Below are 12896 nucleotides of genomic sequence, written 5' to 3' on the forward strand. Positions count from 1 at the left end.
ACAAGCACTGCTTTTGTTGTTCCCTTCGTTCGTGTATCGTTAATTGTTCCGATTGGTCTGGTTGACATGGTTGAACCTTGTCTTGATAAAGATTGTGTGCCGTGGGAATGCAGCATGTGTCAGGGCACCGGCCATGGCCGGTTCATTCACCGAAGGTACCGTCATTCAAGAACTAGAATATTCGAGAAATTGAATATTAGATATTTGATTCGCAAATCAAATTGTTCCAACATTTGCACATTCGCTATTTGATTCAAAAGTGAATATTTCAGTATTCACGCACCCCTTGAAATGACAGCATAGATAGGGAATGCGTTGCAGAACAAAACTTTGCTTTTAAAAGTCTGTTAGTCTACTTTGGCAAACCTTGCTTTAGGATATAGAACTGCCTGTCAACAGCACAAAGTGCACCCCATGCGTTGATCAGCAGTAATGGCACTGCCGTGGAGCGATATTCTAGGTCGATTACTTTCTGAGGTACGATCATTTTGGCAAGATTTTGCGTAACTTGGCATGGGACACATTGTAGCAGTGCTCCATGCATGCAGCAGTGTTTTTCCAGCGCACGCTGTTACCCATAGACACCATCACATCCAGTTTCGAGCGTGAAAGTAATCGTATCTAGCGTCCCCCAAAGACAATCAATTTAGATTATGGCCCCTTCGTGCATGTCTACGTCTGGCACCGAATCTGCACACAATGCCTGTCAGACAACACCGAAATCAGCATTGTTGAAGCAAGGAATGCGTATTCCTGGACGATTGCTCATTCAGGGCTCGATGCATGGCAGCACACACCATCTCAAGTGCCACAAACAAACAAGTCCGTGTTGGTGGGATGGGATGCAAAGCAAATGCATTTGAGCTCATTTTGGAACCTGCTAGCCCTGCGCGAGTAAGTAATATGTGGGGTTATGGTCCTGCAAATTTGATCGATGCGAGATTGTAGTTCAGCTACATTTCGATGACGAGAGGTACAAAATGCACTCGATCGTAGGGGTGTTCATGGGGGATACAATAATGTTTTGCCGTCACAAGAATTTTGTTACTGTAGGATTTCGTTATTGCACATTTTGACTGTATAGGCTCCATGTGGCATGTATTTCTCAGTATTTCTGTATATTCATGTGTAAGGGCCACAATATTTTAATTAAAAACTTGGGCAACAATTTTTGGGTGTGGCCTGCACAACAATAAAAAGTAAAGGAATCTTTATCTGCTTTGAAAAAACTATGTGCTAACATTGTCATTGATGACATTGGAAAGCCTTTATTTTAGCTTTGTTAGCTACACCATTCGACTTGCTGGCACACAACTGCAAAACTGGAGAAGTTGAAATCTGGCTGACCACAAGAGTGCTGTTGCAAAATGAAGCCGTTGTCAGACGTTGCCTCTGACGTCATTTTGTTTCAGCAGCACGGGAGTGATGAACGCTCACTGCGAAAACGTGTATGGTACCCACGGAGCCTGTAGGCGTACGTCACACAAACACATATGCACAGGACAAACCACAGGGCTTGTGGAGATGGGTTTGCAAGAGGCTCACGCGGTGAGTGATGGTCAGGAAAGGGCAAAATGCTCCTCCACACCGTGACGCACAAAGGTTCATCAACTCTCCAACAGGGCACAGAGAAGGTTGTTGAAGTAGATCGCCATCAAACATGCATTTATTAACCCAAGCTACAACACAGTGTGACAGTCGCGGTGCTTGCAAGGAAAGGCTCACCGCAAGACCGATCGTGTACTGTAGAATTCGATAATATTATGGCTCATATGAATTTCAGGGTGATATAAAATTTTTGTTGGCCTCAGCCAAGTTTTATTAGAGTACAACTTATTAGAATTTGGATCTAGCAAACTACTTTTTATTCCGGGGCGTTTTACACAAACAGACGCGGCCACCCACGTGGCTGCTGAAGATGCTCCAACAACAACTCCATGGTGTAGTGTGAACAGCAGCGCCAGCTGTCATCCTTCTGGCTAAACGACCACGCAGCATTGTGTGGGTTGCCAGCCTCGCCTGCTAGCTGTGCCTTCACCTTGCAGGTACAGATCGCGCAGGCTGTGCCTACATGGGTCGTAGGACGGACTATTTCAGCCATGTTGTTCTTTTATTCTTTGTGTTCGCATCCGTGCGCTGTGCTTGCGATAACTGTGCTGTTTCAGCAAGTGCCCACTAGCAAGTAAGGATGCCTCGCAAGCAGAAAGCCCCCTCCTTTAAAGAGAAGTTTGACATTTTACGAAAAGTGGACAAGGATGCAAAAAGAAAATACATGGACTTGGCGAAAGAGCTGAACCTTGCACTTCCGACATTGTGCATGATGATTGGGCAACGTGATCAAATAATGAAAAATGTGCTCCACTTCAGCGACGACATGCATGAGGCGAAGACAGCCCGCAAAGTTCAGCTGGAGGAAGCTCCAGTAACATTGTTTAAAGAAGTGACCGCTGCCAGCATGAACATTGACAGCGAAGTTCTCAGAAAAAGAAAGCTGACGAGATCACATTTCCTTTGGGCGTTGATGGTTTCAGACTTCCAGCAGCTGGCTCCACCAGCTCAACACAAGGTATAATCCTGCCTACAAAAGCCTCAGCAGTGAAGCAAGAAAAAGTCAACCAGTCAATCGAGAGCGATTGGATCACGACTATATTGCCATCACTCATCATGGGATATGAGCCGTGAGACATTTTTAATGCATGTGAGGCAGGCCTGGTTTTTAGCCTTCAGCCTGAGAAGAGCCTCTGCTTTAAAGACCACGTATGTCAGGGTAGGCAGAAAAGCAAGGAGACTGTCACCACTCTGTTCTGCTGCAACGCCGACGGATCAGAGAAACTTCAACTCACTGTAGCGGGCAAGTATCAGAAGCCTCAATGTGTTTAGTGGGAGAATTGCCTGTCCTGCATTTACCGGGCAAGCAAACAAAAATTGCGGCAGAACCCATCTCACAATGACTGTCAACAGTAATGCACTAGCAAATCAATATAGCAACACAACGTATCGCCGCCCTCAAAACGAGGTATGCATGAAGCGTGTACTGCGGAGGGACTTCTCTTTTGTGCTTCCCTAAGAACACTCGGTGCCATGTAGTGCCGCCATCGCGAATCCTGCGTGTGGCCTCTGAAATGCATGGCGCCTGAAAAATATGTCATATAGCAACTGGGTTCTTCTCTTGTGCTTCTTTCTGGACATGCAGTGCCATCTAGTGGTACTGCCACAAAGTTTGCACGTGGCCTCCAAGATCAGAAGCATGGTGCGTCGGTGCCTGCAAACGCTGAGAATTGATCCCTCGCTTGCCATACATTCAGTGGCACATACTGTGTAACCCAAGTTGGTGAGAGGTTATTAGAGAGCGGCACAGACCTACTGCATTCACGGCGTAACTTGCTAAACTGTTGGCATGAAAGGCGTTCATGCCAACAAACACTACTGAAAAAGCAGCACATACCCGGTACTCTAAGTCGGCGTCAAAGAGTTTTTTCGAGCAACAATGCCTACCCAATCCCGCGTCTACAATAACCCGTGTCAATGTGAAAGAGGTTCATTGAAGAGTGGCACATATGTGCACATTGCCACATACTTAGTGACCCAAGTTGGTCTTGTTGTTTTTGAATCTTGTTACCTCAGCATAGCTGCCTGATGTGCCACCCATTGCACCACTGACTACCAGGTGACCCAGGTAGGTAGGAAAATGGTTAGATACAAACATACATAGATAGTAACACACATGCACGCATGCACGCACACACACACAGCACACACAGTTGGACCTGTTTATAACGAAACTGAGACTTCCACATAAGGTGGTCGTTGTGTCAATAGTTCGTTATATGTTGACTCGTCGTTCAAAATGCAAAAAATTAACGGCACTGTCTCGCTACAGTGTCGTTAATTTTTTAACTCAGTTGCTAATAGTGTCGTTAGCTACAGTGTCGTTGGTTCTGATCGTAGTCCCTTCGAAACAGCGCCCAGCTGGTTCTGATCTCCTGCCATTTTTAAACTAGGACCGCACCTGCCACTATATTTTCTTCAAGGGCTTGTGATATATTTGGTTATCAGCAGGACACGAGTGGATTCTGCATACGATAGCAAAGCGTTCTAGTTGCCTGGAAGTGGAAAGTAATGCAGCATTCAAGAATTTTGCAAAGAACTTGCTGTTGCAGCTGCAGCATTGGCCCCACGTGCGCCGAGATATAGAGTCATGTTTTTTTTTATCCCACTTCGGCGAAAAAGTGCAAAGTTCAAAAGGTAGACCGTCCTCATGAACCATTATCAGCGACAATGTAAACGAGGTTCGACTAAACATAATTGCTGACTCTTTGCAATGTTGCGGGACAGTGGCATGTTGTGCTGCATTCACGCCGACTTGGGCCACGTTAATATCGATAGCAACGCTTGACCGGCCAAATCGTCCAAATAGGGTACGTAATGTAGTGAATGCAGTGCCGCATAGAGAACTGTGCAAGAACAACAGTGCCACCACCGTAGCTGCCGAGATTGCACATGCACGTGGTGAACTCTGTGCTAGGATGCTGCTGTCATTGCCTCCGAGATCAAAGGCCACGGCCTCAGTACACTGTACTGCTTCGCCCTGAAGCACACTGGAGACATGCCTTAAGAGCGGGGTTACCCTACCATAGTTGAAAGCGAGCGACTTTCTTCTCACCATCTGAAATGCACACTGGGCACTCGCTCATCTCTAATCTTCGTCGCGGTCGGACTGGAGCGGGGGAGAGAAGGTGGGCACTGCCATGCGCCCAGTTCGATCACGCTTGTGTGCTTTGCAACTTTGCATACGCTATCCTTTTACGGAGACCGGGTTGGAAGTGTTTGTTGTAACAGTACAGCGCTTTTGAATATGTTCATTACATCTGGATGCAGTTTCAATAAGCAGGGTCAACGGTGGAGTGTATAAGCGCGACTGAACAACGACTTAGAAAGAAACAAATACACAGAGACAGCGCTCTACGTCCTCGTTCAGTCGCGCTCATACACTCTATTATGGATTCTAACCAACTAGTCCACCAATGTGTTTTAACCAGGGTCAACGGACATTAGACATTTCTTTCTTTGCAAGAAAAGTGCTTGTCTTTTGCTCCATTCAGTGAAAAGTTTGCCAGTTTCTCTTACTTTAACTCTCCTGTTTTTATACTTCTCAGTAATACGAATTTCGGGGGGGGGGGGTGGTACAAATGTTTTTCATGACCCTTTAAGGTTCGTATCCTCGAGATTCTACTGTACACATACCCACTGCGCTAGGTCTTACAGTGTAGTAATCCATCAAACGTGAGAACAAGAAGTCGTGGGAGCAAAGGTCCCATGGAACAAACTCGCTTTATGGGCCAAAACCACGATATGATTATGAGGCATGCTGTAATGACGGACTCCACATTAATCTTGACCACCTAGGGTTCCCATTGTATGAGACACTGGCATTTTTGCATTTCACCCCCATCGAAATATAGCCACCGTGGCCAGGATTTGATCCCCTGCCCTTCGGTTTAGCAGTGCAACACCAAAGCCACTACGCCACCACGGTGGCTGACCGAAAAGTATGATGGCACAAACCACAGGGTGCCAGGAAATTATTTTGTGATCATGTCAATGCCAACAAGCTTCCCATTAAAAAAATTATCAGCTGTGATTACAACCTCAGAGGGGAATGACACATCTGTGTTCCACATTGATACTGCACGGAGTTACCACGACCCGGCCGCAGCTTACGAGATGCACACATGGGAAAGGGGGTGTGGTCCCTTTTCAAATAATTTGTATCAAAAAAGAGGAATGCTATAGCGGGCCATCCTCTCCGGTGCTTTCTAGTGGGTCAATCTCTCCAGCGCTTTCGCTCAGGGAATGCCACTCATGCTGAAAGTCAATGCCCTGCTCTGACAGTTGGCCCAAATGCTGGCGACTATTCAACACCTTTACAAGGGGTGGAGGGTGCTTCAGCCTACAATGTTAATCCTAGAACTTCGATCCCCTACCCTATTCTCAACCATGCCTGAAGATGCATCCCAGCAAACACCTCCTACTTTATCCCAGAAAGTGCCTCCTCAGTCGGTCCTGTGCTCTGGCGTGCCTCGCCACAGGGATTCTGCCATCTTCAGCGGTGCAGATGATACCAACATGGAGGACTAGCTGACAGCATATGAGAGGGTAAGCGCCCACAACAAATAGGACGACCCCACAAAACTGACCAATGTGCTCTTCTACATCGCGGGTGTGGCTGGTCTCTGGTACAACAACCATGAGACCGATTTTCTGACGTGGTCCTTGTTCAAGACCTCTTTAGTGACTGTGTTCGGTCGTCCTGCTGTGCACAAACTGCGTGTGGAATCGCATTTACAAGAATGTGCACAGCAGCTGGGTGAATCATTTACCAGCTACATTGAAGATGTTCTGGACTTACATAAGAGAGTCAACGCAACGATGTCCGAGCTTGACAAAATCTGACATGTCATGAAAGGGATAGAGGATGATGCTTTCAACATGCTTCTTGCAAAGAATCCTCAGTCCACGACTAGCACAGTCACTTGATGCCAAAGATACGTGGAGCTGCGCAGACAGCGCTCGTTTACATGTTGCCCTTCATCACGCGATGAACACATTGCTGGTTTGGCTACCATCTCTGACCAGTCAGCGCTGCTTGCAGAAATGAAAGCGTTCGTCTGGCAACATGTTGCTTGCCAACTTTCGTTGATGACCTTCGCTCAGCCGCCCCATATACAACAGCCTGCTTCAAATTTTATGCCTCTGCTCCGTCGCGCAATCAAGCAAGAAATCGCTGAGGTCTTGCTAGACCAGCACCAACATCTTCCTCCAGTTTCACTACTAAGCTACACTGAAGTCATTGCAACGCCCTATACAGGCCTCGGTGGCTGCACTACTTGGCTATGCTGAAGTCATCTCAAGGACCCAATCACTCTCTCCAAGTATGCCTCTCTGCTAAGGTGACGTCGTGGCTAGGCCCCGACTGCAGCCCGCCATGCAGTCATATTAGCAGCCGCCCCATACTACGCGTCCTGTGAGATGAATAGGACCTGCCACAGCTTACCGATTGCATGCTCCCGACAACTAGCCAATATGCTTTGAATGCGGCTACGCCGATCATGTCGTATGTTATTGTAATCGTGCGCCACTGCCTACCGCCACACCACCTGTGACAAGCCAGCCCAACCATCCATGTTATGGCGTCCACTGGCGTCAAATGTGTCAACTGTTGTGCTCATGTACTGCAGTGGAATCTGAGACGCTGTTGTACTACAGTTTCCATCTGACCGCTTTCTCATTCGGAAAGGTCTGCTGCTACCTTTTGCGACAGTGGACATCATGCAGGCCTACAGCACCATTTTAGTTTGCCACCCGTTCCCATACCTTGTGATGCTGCTCCGAGGGGAATGTCTTGGCAACGTAGAAGCGATCGAAGATGTGCAAGTTATGGACGTGCCCGATGACAGTTAATGTGCTAGTTCCAGTGTGCTCAGTGCTGTTTCTACGTGTGGCCTATCTCCCAGTGATGTGTTCTGTTCCTCTATTGCCGATGATCTTACAACAGTCCAGAGGGCTCAGCTTTTGTGCCTCTTAAAAGAATTTCATTCTTTCAATGTAAAACAACCTTCCCTGGGCCGGACGTCAACTTTTACACATCGTGTCGACACTGGATCGCAACCGCCATTGCGGCAGTGTCCATATCGTGTATCTCGTGCAACATCATGCAATCAACAAATAGGTTGACAACATGCTTCAGCGCGAGGTGATTCGACCTTCCAACAGTCCATGGCCATCCCCTGTTGTATTTGTTATGAAGAAAGATGGTTCTGTGTGGACTACTGGCGCCTCAACAAGATCACTCGCAAGGACATCTACCCTCTGTTGTGCATGGGTGACGCTATTGACAGTTTAACAAGGCGCAGAATTCTTTTCATTTCTAGATGTGGGCTCAGAGCAGGCACATACCCTAGGGGGGGCCCGGGATGGCCCGAGCCCCTCCCCTCCCCGAAATTAAGATGCATAGCAGCCCCCCCCCCCCTCCCCACCCACGCCACCACTTCTCACACACATTCCTAAAGTGCCGCCAAATCAAGGTTGAGACTTGACAGCTATTTGGTGGTCAACGTTTTGCTGCCTTTTTCACTCCTTTGGATGGCAATAGTTATCGGCGTCTCCTGGGATGTAAAGGCTAGTTTCCTCATCAATTCGGTGCCCGCGCGATCCGAACTCCAGATGTATTCAGTTGTCACCGTCTATTCAACGATCACGCGCATCATTGTTGCTTCATTAGTTCAACCTTCTTCATTTAGACTGATCCAGGGACCAGGAAAGGGATTCAGTTCGTGATCAGCTGGTCTGTATGCACATGGAACGAGTTGCGGCCAGAGAAAATGCCAATTGCATTTAACTTTTCATTTTGTTTCATTATTTCCTCAAGTGACGGCTCGCCACGATGCTTACAGATCCTTGAAACCATATACCCGTGATATGGGTTAGATAAGATGGAAAGTAAGATTATGCGAGACAGCGTCCATTATCAAACTCTGCAATAACCCTTAAACTATAACCTTACATAACCCTTAAATAACCCCTTAAATAACCCTTAGCAGACGCTCCGGAGGTATCAAGTACGACGCCATTTTGAAAAGGCTGCATGACGATGACTTTGTTTGCTTCTGTGATTGGCTGGCGGAGTAACACAAATCCGCGCGGTCCGTGTGCTTTTGTTGCCGACTGCTGCTTCTTTAAGTTATATTCTACTAAAGTAATATTTATTTTACACTTTCGCTTCTTTACTTGTTCTTGGCAGTGTTCTTCCTGCGCTTCTTTCCTGCACGAGTCCATTTGAAGTGGTTCTCTGTTTGCCAAGTAAAGGAGAGGTGTATCGCACAGGTGTACCTGTAAAATACACCTTATTTCATTTTTCTTTTGTGGGTTTACGTGTTTTTATGGCGAATGGTGGGCATTTGTACTATTTTTACTAGTAAAGCTACCCCCCTCCCTCATTTGCATAGAAAAGTTACCTTGGTTTGCCCCCCCGCCCCCATAAAAAAAATCCTGGGTATGTGCCTGGCTCAGGGTATTGGCAAGTACTCATGGCAGATGCCGATCTGCCAAAGACAGCTTTTGTCACACCCGATGGCTTATACGAACTTAACGTAATGCCTTTTGGACTTTGTAATGTGCCCAAAATTTTTGAGTACTTGATGGACACAGTTCTGCATGGCTTGAAGTGGTACACGTGCTTGTGCTATCTTGACGTTGTTTTTGCTCCTGACTTCTCCACGCACCGTCAATGGCTCCAGTGCGTTTTGACATGTTTAACAAATGCTAGCCTACAACTAAACCTACAGAAGTGCCGATTTGCAGCTCGGCAACTGGCAATTCTAGGTTACGCTGTATCCAAGAATGGAATTCACCCCGATATAGCCAAACTTCGGGCCATCACTGAATTCCCTAAGCTAACGTCCGTCAAAGAATTGCACAGTTTCATAGGTCTGCTCTTACTTCAGATGCTTCATTCGCAATTTCGTCGCCATCATATTGCCCCTCACGAAGCTACTTGGAAGCAACGGGCCCCTCACTTTGTGGTCATCTGAGTGTGACGAGGCTTTCACAGAGCACCATCTTTTGCTTATGTCTCCGCCAATTTTGCGCCATTACGACCCTTCGGCCCCTACTGAGGTGCACACGGATGCCTGTGATGTTGGCCTTAGCACTGTTCTTGCCCAGTGCAAATTGTAACGAAGAAGAGCAACGCTATAGTGGGCCATCCTCTCCACTGCTTTCTCATAGGTCAATCTCTCCAGCACTTTTGCTTAAGGAATGCCGCTCATGCTGAGGGTCCGTGCTCTGCTCTGATGGTCGGCCCAAATGCTGGTTACTAACTTTACACATTTTTTTCTGATATGTTGTGGCCCAAATTTAGGCGGCTATGGCCCTTACATAAGAATGCACGTTATCTCTCCTTTGTTTCGTTCTCTTCATCCCTTAACATGTCTTTTTCCTGTGTAGGGCAGCAAACCAAAAGTGCTTCCATGCCATTCCTTCCCCTTTCTCTCTCTCCACATTGCCAGATTTCTCTCTGCTGCTTTGTCTGCCTGGCTCCTCTCGTAATTGTAGATGTTGTGTTTGCCATGTTCAGTGAAGGCATTTTCAACACACTTCCTAACCTTCTCAGGCGAGAGCATCCTCTGCAAAGCGACCGCCCGAGAAGACAGCCCCACCTAGGAAGCCCTCCAGCCAGCCTGCAGGGCGCCCTAGTTCCAGTGGGGGAGAGAGGAGGGACAGAGGTAGTGCACCGCCATCGGTCAAGAAGCCACCTGGGAGCAGTATGGCCGACGACCGAAGACCAAAAGTCTCATCCGAGACATTTGCGCACAATCGAGCGGCGTCTTCATCCCTTTCCAAAAAGCCGTCATCGTCTTCATCATCATCATCTAGAGATGCACTAAAGGTAAGAATGCCATCCACAGTGTGCTCTTTTGTACTGTGCTCTAACAGTCATGCCAAGCTGAAGATATCCTTGTCTCCCAGTTTACCCATTGTAATGCTTATGGGTGTTACTATTCCTGAAGTTCATCAGCTAATGGCTGAAACACTTTTTGTAGTGGTGCTTAGAGAACTGTTAAAACTATTGTACTTGTGAGCTTTCATTCACAAACCATTCAGCTGCAGGAATCTTTCCAAAGTGTCGAGCATTAATGGAGGTGCAGGCTAATCAGATGATGTGAGATAAGGCAGAAAAGAGGTAAGCAGACTTTTCATACAGCAGCAGTTCTCATTTAAAAACCTGCGGATCTACATACACCATGTCACTTCCCAACATCTCCATTCTCATTTTTCTTTTCTGCAATGCTGTACACAGGCAACAAAAGAACAAACTGGAAGAAGTCCAGAACCATGTGAGGAGCACAAAATGGCGATATGGCCAAACAGGGGACGGGATTGCCATCAGCCTCTTAAAAAGTGAAAATTAGGCGTGCTTTAATATCAAATTTATTGAAAGTTGTGGTGCCTCCACAGCTCCACTGAATGCCTTGGATTTTAGCTTAGCAAACGCAGAGCCACTTCAGGGTGTGCACTTGTTTGGTTTTCAAAGGACAGTGAGTGTTGCATCACAAGGCACAGAATAAGTGCCCATATTAAGGTGGGATAAGGGGATTGAGGCAACTTTGTTATTTCTTGGTGCAGAACACTGAAATTTACTCGAATCTAACGAGCACCTTTTTTCCGATAAAACGGGTCCAAAAATTGCCTGCGCGTTAGAATCAAGGACGACCCTAAATCGCATTACCATATCGCCATCGGCATTCAAAAAAATGGCCGCCTCGTACGCGCTTCTAGCCTAGCTGCCGTAGCTTCCTCCATGTGCATACCCCCATATTGTACATGTAACCAGGCACTGGTGTAACCTAGTCTACCGCCTGTCTTCCCATTTTCTGCATTTATTCAATCAGCATGGAAGCGCCAACTGAGAAGACACGCCTAGTCCACCATGATGCCGCATTTAAAAGGAAAGTTATCATGTGCATGGAGACGGATGGAAATCGGGCGGCATCACGAGCGTTCGGAGTTCCTGAAACTTGCGTGCAGGGCAGGCACAAACAGAAGGAGAATATTTTCGCCAGCAAAGCAACAAGGAAGGGTTTCACTGGACCGAAGCAGGGCCGCTTCGCCGAAATAGAAGACCTGCTCACGGAATATGTGCAAGAGCAGTGAGCGGCACAGCGGCCTGTGACGACCGATCTGCTCAAAGTACGGGCGATGCAGTTAGCCCTACAGAAAGGGCTAATGTGGAGTGACTTCAAAGCGAGCAGGTGCTGGCTATCAAATTTTATGAAACGAAAAGGCTTTTCTCGTCGAAGGCGGACAGGGATATGCCAAAAATTGCCAGAAGAATATGGAGAGAAATTGCACAGCTTTCAGCAGTACACTTTGAAGGTGCGCCATAGAAACAGCTACCACTTTGGACAGATTGGAAATGCCGATCAGACGCCGCTCTACTTTGACATGCCTGCCACCACAACCGTTGAAAAGAAGGGGGCGAAGCAAGTGTGCGTTTTGTCTTCCGGCCACGATAAAACTAGTCACCGCAGTGCTTTGTTGCACTGTGGATGGGCACGAGCTGCCCCCATAGCTTATCTTCAGACGGAAGACTCTCCCGAAAGGCATCGTGTTTCCGAGTGGCGTGATTGTGCGTGCAAATAAAAAAGGTTGGATGACCACGGACTTGGTCGCTGACTGGATTGATAATGTTTGGCGAAAGAGACCTGGCGGCAGTTGGGGTCTGCGTGGAACGCTTGCGCTCGACGCGTTCAGGTGCCACCTTGAACAGCGTATCAAGGAGAAGCTGGCTGCATGCAATACTGACCTTGTCCTGATATCCGGTGGCATGACATCACAGCTCCAGTTGCTCAGTGTTTGTTTGAACAAACCAGTGAAAGATAGAATTCGGGCGCTCTACACCGAATGGCTTGTCAGCGGCTGGCACAAATTCACGCCCGCCAATAAAATGAAGCGTGCCTCGCTGCAGGACTTCGCTGGATAGGTGAAAGATGCATGGTGCACGATCCCGTCTGCCATGGTCAACAAGGCCTTTAAAAAGCGCGGGATTATGAATTCTATGGACGGCACCGAGGATGAAATGCTTTGGTCTGTTGATAGCGATGAGTTGTCCGATAGCGCCAACGAGTGATATCTATTGCCCACGTGACTCCTACCGGCACAGTGAAAATCTTGGTGGCAAGGTATGCCGCTTCCATTGGTGTTTTTATTCATCGCGACTTTAGTGTATTGGGAATAAATGTGTTTTTTTCCAAATGAGGGAAAATAGTATTTCTATATAAAAGCACGAGGTGTGCGGTATTATACTTTATAATTTTGGTTACGGAAAACGGGTGTAC

The 12896-nt window shown here is 47.3% G+C and overlaps 1 protein-coding gene across 1 annotated transcript in view; it reads left to right on the forward strand.

The window, feature by feature from the left end:
* Nucleotides 1–12896, forward strand: part of LOC126538527 (uncharacterized) — a 122575-nt gene that overhangs the window by 46195 nt on the left and 63484 nt on the right. The window contains exon 7 of the mRNA XM_050185388.3: nt 10172–10447. Within this exon, the coding sequence (XP_050041345.1) occupies nt 10172–10447 (276 nt within the window). The remainder of the gene's footprint in view (nt 1–10171; nt 10448–12896) is intronic.

This window comes from Dermacentor andersoni, chromosome 4 (assembly GCF_023375885.2).
Source record: "Dermacentor andersoni chromosome 4, qqDerAnde1_hic_scaffold, whole genome shotgun sequence".
Taxonomy (NCBI): Eukaryota; Metazoa; Arthropoda; class Arachnida; order Ixodida; family Ixodidae; genus Dermacentor; species Dermacentor andersoni.